The sequence below is a fragment of the Mercenaria mercenaria genome, chromosome 15 (assembly GCF_021730395.1).
Source record: "Mercenaria mercenaria strain notata chromosome 15, MADL_Memer_1, whole genome shotgun sequence".
NCBI classification, from domain to species: Eukaryota; Metazoa; Mollusca; class Bivalvia; order Venerida; family Veneridae; genus Mercenaria; species Mercenaria mercenaria.
In genome coordinates, this window is record NC_069375.1 from 30,308,372 (window position 1) to 30,333,773 (window position 25,402).

At 34.6% G+C, this 25,402-nt stretch overlaps 3 protein-coding genes across 3 annotated transcripts in view; all 3 read left to right on the forward strand.

Moving 5' to 3' along the window:
- On the forward strand, positions 1-7,539 carry LOC123549993 (beta-lactamase domain-containing protein 2-like). Its single transcript, XM_045338444.2, has 8 exons — positions 1-277; positions 2,045-2,236; positions 2,596-2,695; positions 3,135-3,240; positions 3,717-3,839; positions 4,412-4,602; positions 4,920-5,174; positions 6,935-7,539. Exons 1-8 carry the CDS (start codon positions 135-137, stop codon positions 7,118-7,120), a joined length of 1,296 nt encoding a protein of 431 aa, XP_045194379.2. The 5' UTR covers positions 1-134; the 3' UTR covers positions 7,121-7,539.
- A 2,424-nt stretch (positions 7,540-9,963) lies between these two features.
- LOC128549001 (uncharacterized) lies at positions 9,964-11,452 on the forward strand. The gene has a single exon (XM_053524902.1). It carries the CDS (start codon positions 10,176-10,178, stop codon positions 11,436-11,438), a length of 1,263 nt encoding a protein of 420 aa, XP_053380877.1. The 5' UTR covers positions 9,964-10,175; the 3' UTR covers positions 11,439-11,452.
- Positions 11,453-19,303: 7,851 nt separating this feature from the next.
- Positions 19,304-25,402, forward strand: part of LOC123550050 (uncharacterized) — a 32,890-nt gene continuing 26,791 nt past the window's right edge. The window contains exons 1-2 of the mRNA XM_053524904.1: positions 19,304-20,848; positions 21,240-21,459. The gene's annotated coding sequence lies outside the window, so the exon portion shown is untranslated. The remainder of the gene's footprint in view (positions 20,849-21,239; positions 21,460-25,402) is intronic.

A 25,402-nucleotide genomic window follows, 5' to 3' on the forward strand; every position in this document is an offset into this window, starting at 1 on the left:
TTTAATCTTTAATATATGGTAACATGTACACGTTCACTTTGACATAGACTAACAAATGCTTGAATTAAGTACGCCCACTGTAATCGATACATGCAATTTATGTAGGTCGATTGAAACTGCAACTGTAAAAAGCAATGGGCATTGTAAAGCAGGCTGTTGTAGTGTGCGTCTGTCTGGTTGTCGCCACGAGACTGTCACATGTATTTGAGACGTCGTTACCGGTAAATTTTGGAGGGACTTGGGACCCGGAGTTCCAAAAGGTCGCCGATGTGTTTAAGTAAGTGATCATTTCTTTGAGTCTACAGTGTATTTTTAGTAGTAAGTGCGTACGTAGTATGTAGCTGATATAAGAAGTACTCAGCTGGTTAATAACGGGAAGTAACGGTGTAACGTCTTTTATCCAAAGCAGTAGAGTAATGTACGGTATCCGTTATACGGAAAGTATAAATGTTAAACGGAATCTCGTATATTTAGTGTTAATTTGTTCCAAACGTGCTGTGCTACCTTAAGTCACCCGAAAACAGTTGGTGTTCAAACATGACAATATTTGAGCTTTGAAAGTAGATGATGTTTTATATCTCCACGTTTTCAAGATGGTTTAGATGACAAGAATCTGTTAACAACAGATATCCATGTACGCAAGGGCGCATCGTGACGGACAGCCGAGGCCGGCTGGATAAGGTGGCCGACTTCGAATCAGTTGCCCCTCACCAATATGGGTTATAAACCTCGCTTGGGGTGTAAAATTGTTCATGTGAGGAACTGTTCAACTGTTCGGCTGGATTACGAAAAATCAGTGGTGCCTGACAATGTCTGCAATATTGACTGAGGTAGGCTGGAACAGTCACCGTATGATCATAATAATATCTGTGTTGCACTGAACTCAACAAAATGTTGAACCAGTGAAATAGCATAAAACGCAGATCCGAAAGAAAAATTAAAGACAGGCTTGTCAGAGATTGCTACGTTTTGAACTCAAAAAATTACATTGTGGCCATTTTGCTAGGAATTAGGAGCTTTGTTGTACATAATGAAAAAGTCTAAGATACTTTTCTTGTATATGGCCATCACGTTCGACTTTCGTTCTAGACTTTGATACCGTAGCGGAGATTATTTGAAACCGAGTAGACAAGTTAAAATAATTTTGCATTTGGTTTCTGATTTGTCTGACTAGAAATATTTTGGATCGGTCTAAAGCCATAAGAAGTGTACACTATACTTTTCCAGCATGATTACTTTGCTAATCTGTACTCGTATAAAACATTGTACATTTTTTACAGTTGTAACATTAAATGTACACAACGGTAGACAGGTGTCAGTAAGAAACAAAACATTGCAGGTTGAACATCTCTTACCGGAAGATATTTGATTTTAGTGTTTCAAGTTTAAATCGACTACTATTTAGGTCTATCTTTCCGTCGTTAGTAGTGAGCGGGCTTGTTTAGCCAAACTTTATTTCAGAAAAAGTATAAGTATTTTGAATTTCACATTTGAAAATTTGAAAGTTTATAAATTGTACGGTGCACAATGTTATTACGCGGGGTAGGGATTGGGATGGTATCAATAATAACAAAAGACATTAATACCAGGTTGTCAGTATCAATATGCATACCCAGTACTTGTCATCATCATTCTCGACCTCATCCCACTTTCGTTGGAGACAGACGGTCGTACGTATACTAAAGTCTGTTAAGCTACGGTTCTGTTAATACACTAAGTATACACAAGAAAGAGGAACTTTGTCCGCCTTTATCAAAACTGAGCAGAGGGTGGATATTTTTCTATATCAACCAAACAATCAGATTTGTGAATCTAGGCACACACAGTTTCTGACAAATATTATATCGTTAGCGTTTTTAATTTTAAAAGGAGGCCCGAGCTTCTTATTTTCTTAGAATGCTCCTTTATCAGTTACAAAGATTTCTATTGGAGTACAAGAAATGTAGCTACGAAAAATATGAAGAAAGTAATTGCCTCCTTTCCATTGAATGTCTGCTATTAAACAAACAGATATTTTGTCAATAAATTGTTGCATTTCTAACAGGAGAAATGTGGAGAGTGGCAAAGAACCAGGGGCTGCCTTTGCCGTATACTATAAAGGTAAACCTGTAGTTGATGTATGGGGAGGACATGCCGACTCAGAAAGCGTTAGACCATGGAAAGAGGACACGACCACGCTCGTCTTCTCGTGTTCTAAAGGGATTGCCGCTATAATATTGGCGAAAATGGTGGAGAAGTAAGTAAGCTATATAAAACTTTATGTAGGTGACCAAATTGATATTTTCTTCATCTATGTACAAGAACGTTAATAGTTACAATGGCGGTTGATCAGACAATGTTGTATTAAACTGCTTTTTGAGAGAAGTTGTTTTTATTTGGACCTTGCATGAGCATCCCTAGCTTTGCATTCTTTTATTTTCGATCCAAAACGTTTTACATGTACACTATGCCTATGATAGCTTCTATTTTCTTTCTTGTCAAAGTCATGAATCAACTAAAGCACGGGCAATCCTACAGGTCTGAACATTTGCAGACATGTGATGGATAGTGGAAGTATTTGGTCTATCACTGTATATGTTTAACATTCATTTTCAGAGGCACTCTGGACTATTCAAAGAAAGTGAGCTATTACTGGCCAGAGTTTGCTCAACAAGAGAAAGACAACATCACTGTAGAGATGTTGATCAGTCACCAGGTATACAGTATGTCTTACTCATACAAAGCAATATTAAGAAAACATTAATATAATTAAACATGACGAAGTGGTTATACGCCTGCTGACTAATTTCACAAAAGCACACTTCTTGTGTGTGTGTGTTTTTTTTCACTCGGCGAATAACTAGTTCAGAGTGTTTACATAATTTAAAAGCTGGTTCTGCTGCATTTTATTTCATTAATATATGTATAAACAAGTTGATGAAATGTGGAAATACTTTTTCGTGGTACATGTATGGTATCAAATATATCAGGTCGGTGTGATAACATAAAGCATTGGCGTGAGAGCAATTATTTCTAGAACATTTGAAGAGAAGTGACCGACAATAGTAAGCCAGCAAGAAAATCCTACTCATTTAATCAGTCCTTTTTATTATGTACTTGCAAGTAAATGTATTTATCATTTTAAATCATTTTAGGGAGGTTTGGTATATTTGGACGAACAATTATCAATATTTGATTACAAAAACAACAGAGAGAAATGGCAAGACACGCTGGCAAAGCAGAGAACAGCATGGCCTGCAGGTAACATTATGTTTTTTCCCTTAAATTATTCTTCCCATACGCGATACCACTTTATGGGGTTCAGCTCAGAAGAACGCAAACAAATTGAAATGTTCATTTTTCGAAAAACGAGACACTGAAGAGGTATTTTAAGTATGCAAAATCTGGAAAAGAAAATTAGAATTGACTAGAAACTTTCAAACCAATTTTGAGATGGATTTTGAAATTGAAAGTTTCTTGTCCTTCAATAATTTTATATCACCGAGAGATAAAAAACTTGTGGAATGACATAAATAGCAGAAATGGATAGGACATAAGTTCATCCACGAAAAGTAGCAGCTTAACAACAGTGCTTTACTGCTGGGACGTACCGTCCGTTCAGGGATAATGCACTTAAAATTTCAAAAATGTTATTAATTTCAAAAAGGATATGTATATCATTAACATAATATGATAATAAATGCTATATAGTTTTGTTTACATATATATTTTTGCAGGAAAACAGTTCGGATACCATGCCCTTACATTCGGTCTGTATGTAGACGAGTTGATTCAGCATGCAGATCCACAACGTAGAGATACAGACACTGTATTCCAAGAAGAAATTGCAAAGCCTTTAGGTAAAAACTTATGTTAATATCTTCCCCGTGTATATTTACTTTATATAATCGTCATCGATGTACCGCAGCATGATCACATTTGTTAGCGTTATTAGCACAACATGGGTTCTTTTGAAGGTGATAGGGGATTGGGACGAGGCTGTTGGTAGAATGTAGATTAGTTGCTGTCAAGTTGACCAGTGCTATCGCAGTGTCAATGTTGGTTTCAACTACCGTCTCCGTAAAATGCATTACGTGACCGTCGTTTACTGTAACTAGTCAAATATCATGTTTGAGGAACAGTGTTCTAGTGGATACAGTCTCGGTCTGTCAACCTTGAGAATGTATAAGTTATCATTATCATAAAAAACCTTTATATTTACAGTGCTATACTAGAACTAATTCACAGAAATGTCACAACGGTAAGTCGATTGTGAAGCATACTACCTACTTATACACAGCCAACTTTGTTATGTTTCGTTATTGTTCAAGGTATAGATTTTCACATATATTCACTACTGCTGGTCGTATTAATTATGCTCATATTGCAGAAATTCACGACTTATTTCTTCTTTTTTCTTTTTGCCTTTCAGGTATTGATTTTCATATGAAATCACCATTAAGTGATTCTCATCGGACGGCACGGCTTGTACCTAGATCGAAGTTTCAGTTGCTGTTAGATGCAATGATATACAGGAGATATCTAACAGCTATATATGATATTGTTTTCCATCCCGATTCCCTCATGGCCAGATCTGTATCACCCGTTGTAGAATTTTCACAGGTCAGATTTTAGCCGTCATTTACATTTGGTACAGAGTGAGATTGCCTTTGTTGAAAGCGCGCTGCTTATATTTGATAAGTTAAAATTATGAAACTGGCATATCTGACACTTAGTTAAAACCCAGACAATTTCATAATGCAAATATTCCGAATGAACGCTCATAACTGAACATAATTAATTACAAATGTTTTCATTTTGATTTTGAAAATCCTTTCCTACATAAGCACGTTGGATTACATATAATTTTGGATATCACATAATTGAAAAAACTATACATTAAGACTTTTTAGTTTATTTATAGTATCTCAACTTTTCAGAGGACGGATGTTTTGAACAACCCGTACATTAGAGAAGTAACAGTTTCTTCCTTGTCCGGAACAGGTACGGCAAGAGGGTTGGCCAAAATGTACGGTATTATAGCAAATGGCGGAACACATGATGGTAAACAACTACTCTCGAAAGAATCTATAAATAGACTGTCTCAGGCAGTTGTTAGAGGTGCCGATTCAGTCATGCGCACTGGAGAAGTATCAGAAATAGGTTTAGGAACTTTATACAGGCGAAATCCCTGGGTAAGAATGACATATAACAAGTTCCAAAAGATATTCATTTCAGATGTTGAGTTAAACAGCTAAAGTTTCTAAGTTTATTAGTTTCAGCAACACCTACTGTCCGCAAATTAATCTGTTGATTAACAGTTAGGATCGAATATTTTTTAAGCGAAGCTACTTCATGAAGTTTGGTAAAATGAAACCATAATTTACGTTTTGCATAAGTAACGTTTGGCGTTACTGAAAAGAACGTTCAGTTATTAGCTCACCAGAGTTATGCTCAGGCGAGTTATTGTGATCGCTCGATGTCCGGCGTCTGTCTGTCTGTCTGTCTGTCTGTCGTCTGTCAATATTTAGCTTGTGTGTGCGATAGAGGCTTTATTTTTCAACTGATTTTCATGAAATTTTGTCAGAATGATAACCTTGATAAAATCTAGGCCAGTTTTGAAAATGGGTTAACTGAGGTCAAAAACTACGTAACTAGCTTAAATCAAAGAAAAACCTTGTGTATTTTGATAGAGGCTGTATTTTTCAATTGATCTTCATGAATTCTGGTCAGAATAATTTCCTTTATAAAATCTAGGTGAAATCCGAATATAGGCTATCTGGAGTCAAAAACTAGGTCACTAGGTCAAATCAAAGAAAAATCTTGTGTATGCAATAGGGGCTGCACTTTTCATGAAATTTTATAAGAATGTTTGTCTGGATTAAATCTAGGTCGGGTTTAAATATGGGTTATCTAGGATCAAAAACTAGGTCACTAGGTCAAATTAAAGAAAAACCTTGTGTACGAAATAGGGGCTGCATTTTACACTAGATATTCATAACATTTAGTCAGAATGATTGCCCTGGTAAAATCTAGGTCAAGTTAGAATATGGGTTATCTGTCGTCAAAAACTAGGTCATTAGGTCATATCAAAAAAAAACCTTGTGCACCAGGGACTGTATTTTACACCCGATCTTCATGAAATTTGATCAGAATGTTTGTCTGGATGCAATCTAGGTCAAGTTTGAATATGGGTCATTTGGCTTTAAAAACTAGGTCGCCTGGTCAAATCAAAGAAAAACCTTTTGTACGCAATAGGGGCTGCATTTTATACTCGATATTCATAACATTTATTCAGAATGGCTGCCTTGATGAAATCTAGGTCAGGTTTGAATATGGGTCATCTGTGGTGAAAAACTAAGTTGCAAGGTCATATAAAAGAAAAACCTTGTGTATGCAATAAGGACTTCATTTTACACTGGATCTTCGTGAAATTTGATCACAATGTTTGGCTTGATAACACTTTAGAGGTCACGTTTATGACCATATCTTCATGAAATTTGGTCAAAGTGTTTATATTGATGTTTTAAGTCTTGGATAATTTCAAGTGTGGGTCATGTGGGGCCAAAAACTAGGTCACTAGGTCAATTCAAAGGAAAGGCTTGTTTACACCCAAGATTTTTGGTCCAGTCTTAATGAAAATTGGTCAGAATATTTATTTCCATGAAATTTTAGGTCAAACATGTTTACACTGTTATGGTGTGTTCTCAGGTGAGCGACCTAGGGCCACCTTGGCCCTCTTGTTTTTTTATCTTTATTTGATTCCTAAACTCGATATCTCGAACAACTCGTTTATCTCAACATTATGGCTGTCTCATAGACATTTTCAAGTCCCGTACCGAACTCTCAATTTAAATTTCGTTTATCTCGAAGAAAAACACTCGATTCCTTGGAATTTTACATACTGAGTTTCGACTGTATTTACCATTGTTATCAATCTTTCTTTTCATTTCAGGGAGAACGCACGGTTGGCCATACAGGACATGGAGGGCAGGTAGCAATAAGTGACATAAAGAATAACTTAGGAATTTCATATCTTACCAACCATTTGACTATACATGGAGTAGGAGACGATCCCAGGTATCAGGACTTGGAACAAGTTTTATACGAGACTATTTCAGCAATTGAAAACAAACAATAGACAAAGATGTAAATTTGATAATAGACTCAAGGCCAGTGTAGCTCAATTATTTGATTTAATTCTGTTGTATTATATTGTAGAAACAGTGTCAGCATGTTTATGATAAAGTCATAGTACCATTTTATGTTAAGTATTGTATATAAATCTGAGGGTATGATTATTTTCACAGCTATGAACTTTTTCCGTGTCAAGAAATTGGCAGATATTTTTGTCATAAAAACAAAATTTCATAACAGTTCAGCAATGGAGAACAAACAATAAAGAATATTGATATACACTGACCATATAACAGCGCCAGTAACTAAACAAGGAACAGTATGTACAGCGCCGACAAGTTTCGATGATTCTGAAGAAGTATTGTGTTTGATTATTTACTTTATAATATATACAAATAAATGAGAATTTATCACTTGTTTAAACAGCCTTTTCCCAGTCATGAAGCCAAAACGCATTCGCTGTTTGGAACATTTTGCCAACAACGGCTTATATAGTATGCACATGCATATCTACTACACACAGTCACCAAGAACGTTACTTATATTGCAAATAGTTACAGTTTTCGTATTTAAAATCCCACTGCAATAATTTTTTAACCTTTAACCAGGACCAACTGATGAAAACTATATCATTTTAACATAAAGCATCAGATTGAAATACTTCCTGGCCATTGTTTGGAACAGGTTTGAGGCATCTCAAACACTACATGACACCACGCATATTTCAAACCAAGAAGCGCAAAGTTTATTTCATTATATCACTAGTGGTAACATTTTACCTGTTAGAATATTTGATAAAACATTATTCAGTCAAAACTGGTTCATATTCTAATTCCGTACTCAAAAACGAGCGAAAAACATCTATCATCTTTGTTTTTGTTTTTTTTGTTTTGTGTTTTACGCCGTTTGTCAACAGTGTTTCAGTTATGTAACGGCGGGCAGTTATCCTAACCAGTGTTCCTGGATTCTGTACCAGTACAAAAAAAACAAAAAAAGACAGATATCAAACAGGGAATGCCACGTACCAAATTCGCAGCCTCCCCGAAACGAAACCTACAGCACGCAGACGTGCACACCACAAACACACACACATATACACATACACATACACGTGCACACGCACAAAGCCAACACACGAGGACAAAACAAAGAAACACACACACATACACGCGCACACACACAAAGCCTACACAAGAGGACAAAACGCACAAACAAAGGAACACAGTGGGGCACCGCCTTGGAACGTTACTTATTTTCCGCACATCAGTTTTTAAAAAATAACAGAACTGGTATCAATTTTTATATTGGAACACAAGTTTAACCTTTAGCCTGCTGGCGGCAAGTGATGTTGCCTTTGTGTCCAGTGCAGACCAAGAATATCCTGCATGTCCACTCAGAAAGGTTGTCAATGATAGAAGTTAAGTGCATACTGTAATGTTATACAAAAATATTTGCTGTATTGAAACGTTTTAATGGAAAAAAAACAAACAAAACAACAACATAATTATCAAACATGTTATCGTTTGAGTTATCGTGAGGGATTTATATTTGACCACATTCAGAACGTAAATAGCTCAAAAACAAACAAGTGATGCTAGCTGTTGAGAAGTCGTTGAAATATAAACCCCCTAAGATGTGACACACTTTCGCCAGATAAGAAAGAAAATGCCATTGTACATTTGTTATACTATACCCCTAGGTATACTATAAGAACTCAGGGGAAGGGTATGACCTGTACGATGATTTTTTTTCTTTCTGGTCTGGTTCAGTGATGTGACACAGGGTTTCGTGTCTATCAAATGTTTACACAAAGAGAGATAAATGTACTTATTTCTAAATTTCATTTCTATTATGGACATTGAAATACAAACTAGTATGAGAAAGGAATAAATATCACAGGCAAAACACAAAATCTTGTTGATTTTCGTGTAACAAAAAGCGTGAGAAATCATTAGTATTCGTTAGGGATTAATTTTCGTTGATGATCTGGTTGTATCAATACCCGATATCAAACTCTACTAGTGATCACGTAACACTTTCGTTCATTTCTTCTCCATTTCCGTATATTTGAGTAGGTATCTGCCTCTAAAAAATGTCATGATAGCGTATTTTATAAATGAAATCAAGCGAGAAAGTTGATTTTCTGAATCATTTATCGCGTTTACAAATTGTGTGGAGATCTAAACTCGTGTTATGAAGAGTTATTTTATCTTGTTTTAACTGTAAATTGCTTTTATGAATTTCTTTCATCTGGGGGTAAAAAGAAATGAAATGCATTGTATACAGAACAGTTTGATGATTATCGAAATACCTCGAAGCAAAATATATGGTTTAGTGGTTGATGTTTCTTGAGACAAAGAAAGACAAATATATAGAAGTACTTTTAAAGTTTAATTTGAATAGACATGTTGAAAATAAGCGCAATATGTGCGATAGATATTTAATTTGATTGTAGACCTGTATTAATTTTATTCCTAAATAAAATATACAATTTTACTCAGTCTGTAAAAATGCTTTATAATCACGTTTTTACAGAGTACAACTTAATACAACTTAATAGTCATTAAGTTAACAATGCGAGCAAATGTTACGGTGAGCTATATAGGGAATCATCGCGATTGTGATTTTCGCCTATTAAACCCTTTACTGTCTCGTATCTCTTCCACAATCAATAACGAAAAAATGCATGACAGCTTTAGCAATAACAAAATTGAATAATATAATTCTTTTAGATGTTGTAAACAAGGTATGTGACAATAACAATGATTTTCAATCAGATTAATCTATGTAATTTATGTATCTGAAAATCTCACGGCCTACCTGTTAAATTAGTAAATGGGATAAGTTTCCTGGGGAATAATATCTTTCATTTTGATGAACTGAGCACACCAAAATCAACATACCTGATAATATAGCGGAATAAATAATTCAATAATATTTAGTTATTACTGATACTACTGATTAACATTATGGAATCGGAAAAATCCTTGATTATCAAACATTGATTACTGGGAGTGTAGACAAGCGGAAGTAGGATTTATTTCTGAAAAAGTGTAAATATGGTGTCGAAAAAGTTCAAATTGTCACTTGGTAATCTGATATTTTGGATTCTATTTTGTATTTTTTGTGAAATAAAAGTAATTGAAACAACATCACCAAACGGAAGTGGAATCACCGCAACAGTAAAAACACTTCCACCAACACTGCCAATGCTGACACATTTTCTGACATTTCGTACAGAAACTTTTCAACCCGAGATAAACTTGTATAATCCAGGGATAGCTGACATGGAATATTATATGAAAACTCAGAAAAAGGTCATAAATTACCTAGCAGGATTTAAAAATGAATTTCAGAGAACTATTGTAGAAACTCAAATGAAATTTTGCCCGTACGAGCCACTCTGTAATTTTACTGTAAACGCAAGTACGGACAAAAAGAGCTGTTGTGCACCGTGCCTTTGTAATAACTGTGAAACGGACAGGACTTGTTGTCCTAGTGTCATAGACGAGAAAGAATTTATTTTTGATAATTCCACAGGGCAATTCCCAAGTACTGAAAGACATGTAGAACAAACGTGTATTTTACGGCATTTAACAATTAGACCATCGTATGAACAAAAAGGGTTCATGGCCTTTTCAGATTGCCCAATGAACACCAGTTCAGTGCTTAGATATAATTGTTCCAGACCATATACAAAGGATTTAAAAATAAATTTTTCCTTACCTGTCTTCAGCAATAAAAGCCTGTTGATTTTTAGAAATCAATTTTGCGCCCACTGCAATGGTGTAGCTGAGGAAGACATTATTTTCTTTCATCCAGTGGTCTCCTGTGAAACGACTGAACTTTTAAGTCAAGCATCGTCTGAGAAAGAGATAATCGAACTGATATTTGCTAACGAAACGTGTGACTTGTCCTTTGGGTTTTTTGATTCACGTGTACAGTTACAAGACTGCAAATATTCTATTTCGAAATGCAACGTTACTGGAACTTGGAGAGAGTACGATATCCATTTGGAAACAGCTTGCCATTTATACGAATCAAAGTTCGAACACGAAACTTACGTGTTTCGTAACGTTTTTTGTGCATTGTGTAATGGGATGTCGCTTCACACAGTAACATGCGAATGGTTCACCACCCTTAAGACTGATACTTTCTCGTTTTCTGGACTGCTTAACCTTGATTTTGATCAAGGATTTTCCACTGCTTCTCTCGAGGAGAGCCGTCTTGATCAAGACTCGTCCTGCAAAACGTTTCAACTGTATGACCCTCTGACGGTGAGAGTGTTTGTAGATATTATAGGGGCTATGATATCAGTCTAAAAGGAAATAAGGATGTTTGATGTTTTCTTAGTGGAAAGGAAGTTGGTAGTTTAAAAACGTGAAGAAGTTATAATAACACAGTTGATTCTATATACCATTTCTCTAATAATGTTCACTCCAAACAGTCCTGAAGTTACTTTACACTAGCTGTTATTTTGTCACAAAATGCCCATTTTTAACTTCGAATCTCAGGTTAAAGTTTTGTATGTAAGTAGGTTTCTCAGAATGCTTCAAACAGCACATATGCATTTGGCATCACAAGATACCGGTAACTTCTGAGGACAAGATACATAACTCTTGCTTTTATTTTGTCAAAATTAAGCCCTTTTTATCTTATTATTTTAGGTAAACATTTTGCATGAAAGCAGGTTTCTCAAAAACTACTCTACCAAATGCTTTCAAACTTCAAACATTTATTCGGCATCATGAGATGACCTGATGCGGCAAGTAATACAACTCTAGCTTGTATTTTGTTACAATTATGCCCCTTTGTAACACATTTTGTGACAGCTTTGCATGAAAGCCTATTTCTCTGGAATGACTTGACCAAATATTTACAGATTCTCCATACATCTTTAGCATCATGGAATAACCTCAAATGGCAAGTTTCATAATGTTGGCTTTTATTTTTGCCAATGCATGCCCACTTTTCAACTTCTGTGTGTGAATGGTTTTGTGTGTAAGGTAGTAGTTACGTTTAGAAATAATGCTTAAAATTTTTTAATTTTATCATAATTATTTCAGAATCGATGTAAAGACATATTTTGTCCTGAGATGAGAGTTCTTCGAAATAGACATTGCATCAATATTTTTAAGGACGTTATAGATCTGTATAGTTTCATTTTGTACATTCGAATCAAGCCATCAGAAATAATGACTGTTGGTGATGCATTAGGAAGTGAATCTAACTGGTTGCTTGATGCATACAAAGTGTTTCATGCAAACTTTTCGAACTTGGAATTATGTGACGCACAAATTGCATTTAAGGTAGATATGAAATTTGGGAAAGGTACTTTGCAAGCGTTGTCCCAGTCAAGATTCTTGTACGCTGATGCTAGAATACGTCTGGCGCAATCAGACAAAGAACCGTGGACAGTCGCAGACGATCTACTTAAACTTCATGGAACATCTTTTGATTTTGTTCGTGGCATTAACAAATCTGTTGAACATGTTATATATGTAATGGATGAAGACGTTCGTCTTTTCAAAATAATCAAACATTTATTGGGCAAAAGTCATTTTCATGGACAAATTTTATCGAGTTCTTCTCTTGAAAAGCGAATTGACACAATGTCAGAATATGCAATGACTGATACAGATGGCTTAACAATACTGCCGTATTCCATTTCTTATCCAATCAACTTTGCATGTGACCAGACATCAACAGCAACAGAAATTGACGTCATACGATTTTCATCTTGTCCGAAGGTGAATGTATCCAAACTTGATATACCATGGACGCAAAGTACCGATGGATTAGTAATTAAAGATTTAAAAATACCCAGCAATGAATATTATTATATCGATCACCTTCATATCATGGTCTGTGTGGAAACTTTTCAGAAAATTGTGAAGCATCTACAACCAAAGAGAACTTTGGATTCTGAAGTTATAGTCTCAATCATAAGTTCTTCTTTGTCCATTTTGTCTTTGTTGATAACACTTGTAGTATTTTGTATATTACCCAAACTTAGAACCCCACTGCCAGGTAAGAATAACATGTCATTGGCGGTGTATTTATTGGTAGCTCAGGTTTTGTTACTTGTAGGGAGTCTAGGTCCATTCGAACAATACACCTTTCCCTGTAAAGCTGTGGGTATACTCATTCATTACAGTTGGTTATGTGCAATATTTTGGATGAACGTTTGCACGTACCATATGTTTCGTGTCCTTTCGCAGACTAAGCCATTGAAGACTGGCCAAGGATGGAAGCAATTTATTTTCTACCACATTTATGTTTGTATAATGTCCGTACTCTTTGTGTTGGCAAATATCATTTCTTCTGTCTTCATTTCTGGCAACATAGGATACGGAGGAAAATTCTGTTACATAATTTCTGAAGAGAAAATACTATTTACTTTTGCCATTCCGACAATTTTTGTTGTTGTTCTAAATCTGGCAATGTTTTTGTATGTCGTCATTAAAATCAAAAGAGCTCCAATCATACGGAGGAACGTTCAGAATGAACACAATGAACTCGTCATCTTTGCTAAACTTTCTACTGTAACTGGTACTACATGGATATTTGGTTTCCTCTACATATGGTCTAGTATCCAGGCTTTGTCATACGTATTTATCATTCTAAATGCCAGCCAAGGAGTTTTTATAATGTTTGCTTTCGTACTTAATCGTAAAGTCATGCTTTTGTTCAAAGAATGGATACGAACTTGGCACAAAAGTCGCCCGAAAACCTCAGACAATGGCGCCCGTACCCTGTCGTCGAAACTTTAAAGACTCCAAACAGAAATACTTTAAACAGTTTTGTTAAACAAAGAAGATGGAAGCTATTCCATTATAGCGATTCGTCTAATATTATCGTCGCTGGTATATAATACGTAATTTATGAACGATCTTTATATGTCTGGACAAATTGTAGTTTCGCGCATCTTCAGTTCCTGGTGAAACAGGAGTCTGTTATAATCAACATAAGAACAATTTGTAACAGTCGAAACAAAAGTAATCAGGTATTAACTCAAGATTTGACCAATTATTGCCAATATCAAAGTCCCAAAAAGACAAAAATGCAGAAACAATACAATAGACATAGCCTGTTATCAACACAATTTGTATAATTCAGAAAATTTATGATGAAGTAACCTATTACTAAGGTAACCTATTGTAATGGTAGTGCTTTATTTTTGTAATTACATCATTCAACAACTACAAGTATATACTTTTGTGATACCTTTACATATACTTTTATAAGTAAGTGGCACTGTTTCATACAGGTAAAATTTCGGTATTTCAAGTTTCACAATTTAGGAATTTTCTTGCGTTTTTCAGAATTACTCAAATTTGATCGTTTCTTACGTTGCAGAGAGACAGTGCCCAGTTTTTGGTAAAAACATTATGAGATATGAACTTTAATTGTAGAAAATTCTTATTCAACCTGGCTGAATTGTCTCTGCAGGTATGGCTTTTATTCAAAAACTAGCAGTAGCAATCTTTCGTTGCAGTAGTACACTGTCATACTGCGACTAGTTATCAATTTAGTATTTAATCAAACGCACAATACTGTTATACAATCATGTTTCATTAGTATTTACATACATTCTGTATAGTAATTGCACATTATTTCAAGTATGCAAATTGGATCATTTTAAATACCGGCCAAGACTTGATAAAACTTGTAGAACACCAGATCAGAATGTAAATTATCTTAATGAGCCGGGATTGATATGTGATAATATGCATGTTTTTTGTAAAAGTGGTCTTTTGTGTCGTTTAAGACCGGATACCACCAAAAAACTATCATTTGGATCAAACTGCTTGTTTGGAAAATTTCCTCAGATGGTCATGGCCCCTAACAGCCCCGCCCCAAACCTCAAAGAAATTGCGCTCTCCCATGTAAACCAAAATCTTGGATAAGCCCTTGATATGAACACGTAACGAGCGGCAACGCTACAGTTTCTAAGGGGAACTAGAATAGAACAATCAAGGTGAATAAATCCGTATATCGTTTTCCAAAAATATGTTCGAAGCAATTTGAGGCTTATATTAGTAATAGACAGACAGAAAAACATATTTTTATTTTTTGTAGTACTATGTAGTCTGAAACAATTTAGATAATAAATTCTTTAAGAAAAAGTATCTGTAAAACAGATTTGTGAAATTTACGTCATAATCAAAACCTTTTGTCTCATTTGTGATATTGGGTGGACACTTTTCATTTTCACAGTTCTCACTTAAGTCCGTACTTAATCTACAATGAAATATATCTACAATGAAATATATGGGCAAAATTTCATTTCTATTTCTAATCCGGTTCTCATTTTTAAAACCGTAAAAGATTAATTTTTGGCTTTTATATCATACTCCATGTCGGCTACATAAGGATCGCATATTCAATTGTGTATATAATGTGTATGACAGCATTGTTACAGTGATACCGCTTCTGTTTCTTAACACTGTTTCAATCATGCTTACACGTGGCGCTTACATGCGGTTTCAATCACGCTTACATGCGGTTTCAAATTATGGCAACTTTTCTGTTATATACATGCAGGTATTATTACATATGTATTTTCAATGTAAATTCTGATGAGCATCAAATACCCGTATGCGGGGATTGTGACAGCAAATTATAGACTTCCATCAAAACAGAGTTACTACTGTTATATCTTTATAATTTTTGTGTATTATGCTTTTAAGACTTCTATAATTTGCGACATGTTTGTCGAATAAATATTTAAGTTAGTCTGATATGTGTATTTTTGTATAAATGTATGATTATAAATTGACTGTTTGATTGTGTAAATGTATGAATGTATATAAAATTTTATTGAAGGCCATACTGGAAATAAATTGTATGATATTTGTATTTGTACGCTTAGTATGTAACCTTCATAAAATAAAGCTGCTATCTTATCTTATGTTCATGTGTTACACAAAAGTAAACTAAATCAAAATGCTGTTAAAATCAATTCAAATGCTTTCGACACCTTTTTTACACATTACGCATATCAAAAAATTTCATTTCCCACCTATCCAGACTGTACAACTTCAACATTACATTGAGAACTGTACAGTATAGTGCTTTCAAAGATAAGTTTGAACAATTAGGAACAAAATAAACTGTTCGTTTAAGCTAAATCTTTCGAATATTTGACTGATTAATGATACACTGTTATCACATGTCTGACGCCGCGGGAGTGAAATAAAGCCATTACATAAATTTGATAATACACTAGTGTAATAAAGCTTTGACGTCGATGTCGTTTAGTATCGGAGACGTTGGCCGAATTGACTTGTTAATAATAGTTTAAGAAAGTAGATTTTTATGTTTCGGCTGGAAAAGCTTACATGTGATAAAAAGAATAGTACATGTGTGACTTTCCACATTGAATTTATTAAACGCGTTGAATAATATTGATAAAATGCCCGGCAGAGCCTCGCATTTTATTATTTTATTCAACTCGCATAATAAATTCAATATGAAAAGACACTCATATAATATCCTCTGTATGTAGGACAGTAATATTGTTATTAAATTATATATTCCACTGTTTTATCACTCGTGCTGATTTTGTAATGCTCATATCATCAATGATACCAGTCAACGAAAAATGTCGCGACTTTATTAAAAGATTTCTTGTGGTAGACGGCAAACTGAGATAATGCTTACATTGCATACACTATATTACATATAGCTCCATGTAAAAATCTTAAGAAATATCATAATTTCGTTTGCCCCAGCGAAAACTATCAAGGAACAAACTAAATAATAAATGAATGAATAAATAAAATAAGATTTGTATCCCAACGAAAGTACAGTTATCCCCAGCGATGAGTGCTCAGGGAATGGCATTGCCAAGAACACGCATTATTATACAATCAACACGTGAAACTTCGTTTTCTGTCGTTCTGAGGCGCTAGTTTGTCGTTCTGTATGTTGGCGTGTTGGAGCTCTTCATTCACGCCATTACGCCTGAACGAAATGACAGAAATCAGCCGTCATAAATAACTGATATCAAACTGAGTCTCCACATTACAAACCCCTGCAACTTTCCAATGCCATCTGCCAAAGACGTCATTTAATGACTCAGAATAATGACGTTGAAAACATGTTGCAAATGACTAAATAATGAACGGATTGTATTTGTTTCTATAAAATATTTCTAAATTTTTTGCTTTGTAAAATCAGATTTTGACCAAGTTGTTATTTATTAAAGCCACAATTGAAGTGTGTTAAGGTTTTTTTTTTAGAAAATCAGGTACTTACTTTATTAAATACAGATGTCAATTTAAACCAAAAAACATGGTCGATCCCCATTTATTAACGCTCAAACTATTGTCAGAATATTTTTAATTCAGCAACAAAGGATTTAAATTTTGTTTTTGTTGACCAGTAAATTTAACAGTGCTTGTTTACATTCTAATGACCTTCGACAAAGGTTATTCATATATTTATTGGAGACTGATAGATATATTTAACTATAGGTAGACCAGCATGGGATTACAGGATCAGCTGCTTTATGATACACATAAAGGAGCATCAGCAGCCCTAAGTTTTGTTAATAGAAAATCCTTACTAACAGGTAAATGACCTTTGTTGGGAAGATCAGTTTTGAAGTAAACATCAGACTGAATAATTTGACATTAGTACATTCACATTTAAAAAGATTTGATACATTACTCTTACGCGCAATGATTATTAAAACTATAGACATATATATTTGATAACATTTCGCGTGTATTGGGGAGAATATAAATCTTATTCCGGACCTTTATAGTGGCTTTAAGAATTATTTATATAACACGCAGACCTTATCAGAATTATTTATAAGCTACTGGCTTAAACCGGCCGTGAGATTACAACATCCTAGAAGCATGTAGATACAGACCTATTACACAGACATACTATAACGAGCTCATAGCTACCCTTAAATCGATATAAGCTATGGCTGGAGGTAGAAGACTTTTATAATACCCAGGAGAGAACAGTCACGCAGGGCCACAAGCCGTCTATACAAGGTCAAACAGTACGTCATTTCACTGTACAGAGTGTTTCCGCAAACTGTTCAATTTACTTGATACTGTACTGAATTAGATATTATATTGAGTAATTTGCTCGCAGGTGCTCAGATACTCCTGTTTTTGCAAATTTCAAATTAAAATTACAGTTCTATGGAAACATTACAAAGATATACATGTTGGACTCTAGATTCTCCCTTACTACAGTGGCTAAGAATCACCGTAAACAATTTTTAATTCTTGCAGAATCTGGTTGGCTGGTATATTCAGAGATCAACGCAACTCTGTGTAGGACCATATTTCCTTTCAACCTGAAGCCTCCACGTTTACAATAAAATTACACCAGTGTATACGAGCAAGATGTGTTACAACGCTTGTAACTAAGCTATAAGAAAACCAGCTATGTTGAAATTTTCATTGTACATGGCTACTGAAACCCTCTAAAAGCATTTGAAAAAAAATCATGCCTGTACCTGTAATAGTCTTTACGGAAGCGCGTTAGTCTCAAAATTGTATGAAGCAGAAATTTTACTAATAGCGCCAACACTCAAATGTGCCATTGCAGGCATTTATTTCATTTCCTAGATATTCATATCCTCGATCAATTTACAGAACATCTGCTATTTTTTCGATTGGCTGCATTCTAGATGTAACTACCAAAGAGTCCTTACTTTATTACCCAACAAAATAATTGACCACTCACTTTATAGCCTTGTAAGATAATTGTTTGTAAAAAAAGGCCCGTTAATCCACAGAGGCAAACGGAGAGACTTGCCGTGGTTACATTTCTTTTATTCCAGACTTGAATCTTTTTTAACTGATAAGGAGATTTCTGAGAAATTATCCCAGATTTTCTTTAAATGTTTAAAGCGACATAGGAACAATGTTTGTCACAAGTTGCGTATACGTAGACTGTCATATCTAATTATATTGAATATAGGACGGCCTCCACCTTTTGCTCAACTATTTTGATAAAGTTAGACTATAATAGAAAATGGAAGAACAACTTCAAACTTTTATTAAATTTATTCCCAACTTGTTTCGGCTTTCAATGCCTTCATCAGGGGTGTAATGTTTAAAATAAATAACGTTGATGACGTCATGCAGAGCACGATGTCATAACAACGGCGTCAAAACGTATGCGACAGCATGGCGTAATTTAACATTCAAAAACATGTAAATTTATGTTATCTTAAGAAACAAGTTATTTTAATTTTTGTGGGTATCGTCTTGCCTAACATAACGCCTCACTGCTAATCCGCAGCTGTATTTGTATTTATAGTCGTATCAGTTCAGATACTAGTCTGACAAGTTTTAATCCCACGGGTTTTTCATGGGCAAATTTAGTGCAGTGACAAGTACATTCTTTATCGGAAATCCGTAGAGGACAGATCGTTTACAAAAATTCATAGGAGAAGAATACGGCGGAAAACTGCAGTGCTACTGTTTTTGAGAATTCACAATTTAGATGAGTATACATTATATATTTTCTTTAGATGTCTGCGCTTATTATTTTGATTGATGAACTTTCTTTTAATACGGCATTTGCATATATCCTCTGGAAAGGAAGGGAGACACGTGTTTTGTCGTACAGTGAGCAAGATATTAGTTATTTTGGCATTATTCAATCACTGGCCGGATCAGTCTGAAGTGAATTTTAGTTTAAAAAATAAACAGGCATAGTGAGCTGACAAACACTCACGGGTAAAACATTGGCGTGGTCGAGCGTTTTTGGTTGCACGTACATGTGCTAGAAAAATGCAGTACGTTAGTTACTATACATTATTCTCAGTCATATTTATTTATGGACTTAAACCATATGTACAATATGCAAGTACTCGTTCCGCCCAAGGTGTACTGAGGTTTATGCATTTCTAAGGTACATTGTTTAAAATACTTGTGATATGGAAATTTTTATAACATGATTTTGTAACGTTTGGGTGAACCAAAGATTTTTTCTTTGTAGCCTAATATATTTCAAACAATTTACAAACTATTACGTCATTAAATGAAAGAAATATACAAATGGTTGTTTCTCTACGAATTGTGAAATTAAATCTAATTACCTTGCTTCAAATGATAAAAAGCATGCTGCATGTTCTAGTTACAGCCAAACAGATCCGATGAGAAAGGGGCGACATACAATTTATTGGTTCTATGCCATTTTCAACAGTATTTCAGTTATGCAATGGCGGTCAGATGGATAAAGTGATTGTAGAGACTGCATAGAGGAAAATTGGTATGCAATAAGGTAATGTAAGCTTACGCTTTTTTACGTGTCAAGGAAAGAAATAGGCTATTTTAACTTGATTAGCTATACCAGCAAGAGAGCGTCCCTGTTGGGTTGGTACCATGACATGAAACATTAACAGCTGACAAGAAAGATACGTGTATATTGGATGTTTTCATAATGTAACATCTTTGTTAGCTGCTGTTTGTTTCGAAAGAAATGTAAAATATATTTTCAATTTTATACATCAGCAGTGTAACTGGATCTCAACTCTTGTAATGTATAATAGTAAATGATAAGTGATGCTTATGAAAATTAATAACAGACTGTCACAGTTCTAAGTCGTAAAAAAATTAAAGCACGAAAACGACATGATTAAATCAAATAATTCACGGATTTATACATAATTATATTATTAATTTATTGTAATGAATTACAAAGCTCTTTCAGAATTGTAAAGAAAAAATGCGGACATGTTCGAAGTAAGGTAAGATGTGCTTTTCATACTTGAGTCTTGTTACTGTTTCTGAAAGTCTTTTACATCAGAATAAAATCCATCAAAACAACGAATCTTATGGAGAACGGTGCTATAGAAATAAAAACACAAACATTCTGAGCTAAATGGAATAAGCCCAACTACTTGGGAGTGCGACGAGTGATTTCCCATGAACCAAGTTAATCGAACCAAATCTGCTAATACTTTGCATGGTTGCGTTCTGCAAAAGATTATCATATACAAGGACTTATATAAATTAATACAGATTATTGTTATATTTTGAACAATTTTCAGCTATAAATGTATTTCTTAATGACTAAAATATGGATTTGGGTTATCAATTTTGTTACACGCTAATGAAATGCATACACATTAATTTTAGACGCAGTTCTAGCCTGTACGCTTTGATGCGAATAATCCATTACGTCAACAACTGTAACACCAGCATTAACACAACAACAGCGGTCAATCTCTGGTATAAAGGGCTGCAGAAAACTAATGTCGTCAACCGGCTATTCTCCTAATGACTTTAAACAGTTTAGCTATAAAAGCGGCGTGACATGGTTGGGATCGGCAGCTATTGGGGCACCTTGTGTTGAAAGGTAACTGTTGTACCTGGTTATTTCTATTAGATCCGATTTATCTAGGTCCATTGCATGCATTACTTTACTGCCTGCATGTAAAAGAATAAGTTATAAAAATGCATTGATATGGAAAACGAAATAATCAAGAAATATCGAAAATAGGTGTAAAACAGATTTGAATCAATTATGAGAATAATGATAATAATAATAATTATTATAATAACAATAATGATATGAATAATTATTTCGATTATATGAATGCAAAGAAGACGTCACAGGAAACTGTTCAAGCATATTCTGTTTATGACGTAACAAGTCAGTGGCAGTAAGACTCTTCTAGTTGAAAGTCTTAAGACTATTGGTTTCCTATCCGTCCGTCCGTCCGTCCGTTCGTCTGATGTTCGTTCAAAATAAATTGATAATACATTTTGACTGAAAGCTCCGCAAAAGGTTTCATGATGACCCTGGGTTATAGTAATCGAACTATTTGATAATATGTAAATATGTACATGTATCTGAATGACATTGTAACGTTAAAAGGATATATAATATGTAAAATATGCAGCGAGTTTAATTGATTTTGATACATCTTAAAAATTAAGGTACATAGCAAAAGATATTTTCTAGCTCTAGACTTTAACTGTTTGTCAATGAGCTGCTGTACCTATTAAGTAAACGTGGATTCACTGCATATCTCGTTTTGGCGAATTTTATTTTCATAAAGTGTTGAGTGGCCCTCAATACACGTAATGTGCATTTCGGTATGGCATATTGTAAATCTTATTAGTATTAAAATCTAAAATGCATTACATTCGTTGAAATCTATGGCTATCATCTTATGTCATAGAGATCTCTGAGAGGATCTTTGCCTCGTTTCTCATTAGTGCGATTTACTAGAACCTACAATTTCCTATTAGGTATGGTATGTTCTGCGCTTATTTACATAGTTTTCTGCACCTTAGCGCTGCTATGTTGCTTCCATGCATTTTAGCTTTTGGAGCTTTGTCTTTCATATTTTCTCATCATATTCCTATAAACCATGCCATATATTTACAATATGCCATAATTTTCATTTAAGAATTTATAATAAAGTCACGGCCTTATCCCACATAATCTTGTTTTGTTTTTGCTATATTACTTGGTACATTTACCCTTGTCTTAAGAACCGATGAACTCCCTTATGCAGTCAGACCCGTACTGTAGACAACCTCCAAATACATATAACCTGCTTACTATGGTCACACGTCACCTGTCTTGAACAAAAATATGTTTTCACAAATACCAGCATTTTCAGTCCCCAAGGGAGGTTATGCAGCCGGGTTTTACTGTTTATATATATATTAATACCCTAGCACCCACCAATAAATTAATATACATATAATACAGAAAATGCACATTGTAAAGTATCTATGAAGATACATTATTTCCAGATGAAATGCAGATATCAAACTGAGCGGCCAGTGGAGTTTCAACATTTTCTATTTTATCAAGTTAGATAAAATTCATCTTTTTGGTATTGTTCTGAAAAAAAAGTTGAAATTCAAAAGTCATTGACTGACAGAGCGACTTCTTTATACGCACTACTGTCTTCCTCCAATATTATAGAAAGATTAGATCGAAAATGACGTTTGTATTAAACATTTAATGACTGAGAGGACAGTGGCAACTTGGTAAATATGCCTCCTGCTATTGATGATAGTGGTCGTGTTACAGGAATTTTTCCCTCCCGTTAAAATCATCCATCGGGACTTTTTCCTAGAAAATATACCCACGGACGCTGATTCATTTGAAAATTTTGTTCCCTGGGGTTTAATTTTCATAGGTAATTTCCTCCATACCCACCCTAAAATACACACAATGTTTATTGAACACGTCTGCATTGAACTCTACATAGGCACAGTAGTACTAAATAGGTATTAAAACAGCACTTAGGATTGTGGCGGAGTTCTTCCCAGTTAAAATAGCATTTTCAAGTTTTATGTAAGCAAGTACCTGTTCTTATTTCATTGTGGACCCATACTTGACATTTTGGTAAGATTTTTAAGATGTTTTGCCTTTGTAGAAATGTCGCGTTGAGCGACTAGTGGAGTTTCCACTTTTTCTATTTTATTACACATGCGTTCATACCCACATTTTAGCTCTCAGATTGGAAGATATTCAATAGTGTTGACCTGTCAGACAAGAAATCTCTCGGAGAAGATACATGACCCCTATATTTCTTGGTGTTTTTGGTGGTTTATATGTCATATACACGATTTTTCAATAAACAAAACTGGTAGCATTTCTCTTGATACTGGAGCACAAGTTTGATAAAAATATAGAAGGCAACTCCTCCAGAACACTATTTATTTAGTAGTTTGGGTTTGAGGATAGTGCAAGATACAGGGGACGCTTCAATTTTAGAAGCTTCTCTGGATTCTTAGCGTGCTAGATGTAAAACACCCATACACTGGACACTTATCCAAATGTTGGTTTGTTTGATTAGAGGGGTTGGGCCTCTAACACACGACCATTACTTTCGTGGTTAAACGCACTGGTCTTCACACCAGACCTAGTACAGCATTTTATGTAGCCCCATAGGTCAGTCTGTTTTGTCATATGTAAAATGGTCGTTGAATTTGACCGCATATATTTCAAAAATAAATAGCTCGAATAATAACAGGTGATGTTAGCTGTTGAGAAGTAGTTAAAATATAAACCCCATACAATGTGAAACACTGGCGCCAGATCAGAAGGGAAATGCCACTGAGCATATGATGATACCCTACTCCTAGGTATACTATAAGAACTTAGGGTTAGGGCATGCCATGTACAGTGATGTGACACAGGGTTTCGTGTCCATCAAATGTTTATACAGAGATGAATGGACTTATTTCTAAATCTTATTTCAATTGTGTTCCGTGAAATACAGTATCGTATGACAAAGAAACAAATATCCTAGGAAAAACAGAAAATCTTGTTGATTTTCTTGTTATAAAAAGCTGTGACATTATGCTGGACACGATTGATTCTTCCTTTGCAACCAGTGTAGATCTTGATCAGCACTGTTCGCCATTCATTAAGTATCTTTTTGGTGAGCACCCCTTTTAACAGTCATTAATTGTCCAAATTGAAAGATGGACAAGTTCATTATAGAAATATAGCAAGGTAAGGGTAATGAACTTGCTATTCACCAGTCCGAATCCTCGACGAGATGGCCGTTCAGGCAAAGAATATTGAAATTCATACCCATGAAAATAAATGATTTTACGGTAGTTAGAAATATTTCCGTGTAATTGAGTACATAATCGCGTGACGGAATCTCATTATCGCGTATTCTATAAATGAAATCAAAAAAGTTGGATCACGTTTACAAATTGTGCCGTGATCTAAACTCATGTTAAGAAGAAGTTTTTATCCTGATTCAAGTGTAAATTTCTTTTCTTTTCTGCCTTTCTTACATCTACAAAAAAAAAATGAAATACATTGTAAACAGCAAATTTTAACGTATTCTTATGGTAATCGAAATACCTCGGAGCAAAGTAAACGGTTTAGTGGTTGATGAATGTCAATACAAAAAAGACAAATGTATCAAACACTTTTACAGTTCAATTTGAATAGACATGTTGAAAATAAACGCATATTGTGCGATAGATAGATAGTTAGATTGCAAACATGTATTGATTTCTAAATAAAATTACAATTTCACGGCAACATATCAAACAATAAAATTATTATAAAAAAATGTATATATAAAAGATATACCATCCATATTATTATGCAAATGTTCAGACAAAATGAGATAAAGGGCTGACCACGATTCCTGAAATGCAATACTGTATAGTATAACAACGGAACAATAAAACAAAACAATTCGTGTGTAACAATCAACGATTTAAAATAAAGACATTACACGAACTCGTGATTGCAAGGAAGTAGGAGATCTGTATTAGGCAATCTTGTAGGTGAATATATTAAATAA

Excerpts from the sequence above, each read along its gene's own strand:
- LOC128549001 (XM_053524902.1), top strand. The coding sequence starts at position 10,176 with ATGGTGTCGAAAAAGTTCAAATTGTCACTTGGTAATCTGATATTTTGG.
- LOC123549993 (XM_045338444.2), top strand. The coding sequence starts at position 135 with ATGGGCATTGTAAAGCAGGCTGTTGTAGTGTGCGTCTGTCTGGTTGTC. Across the intron at positions 2,696-3,134 it reads AGATGTTGATCAGTCACCAG|GGAGGTTTGGTATATTTGGA; the intron begins GTATACAGTATG and ends AAATCATTTTAG. Across the intron at positions 3,241-3,716 it reads GAGAACAGCATGGCCTGCAG|GAAAACAGTTCGGATACCAT; the intron begins GTAACATTATGT and ends ATATTTTTGCAG.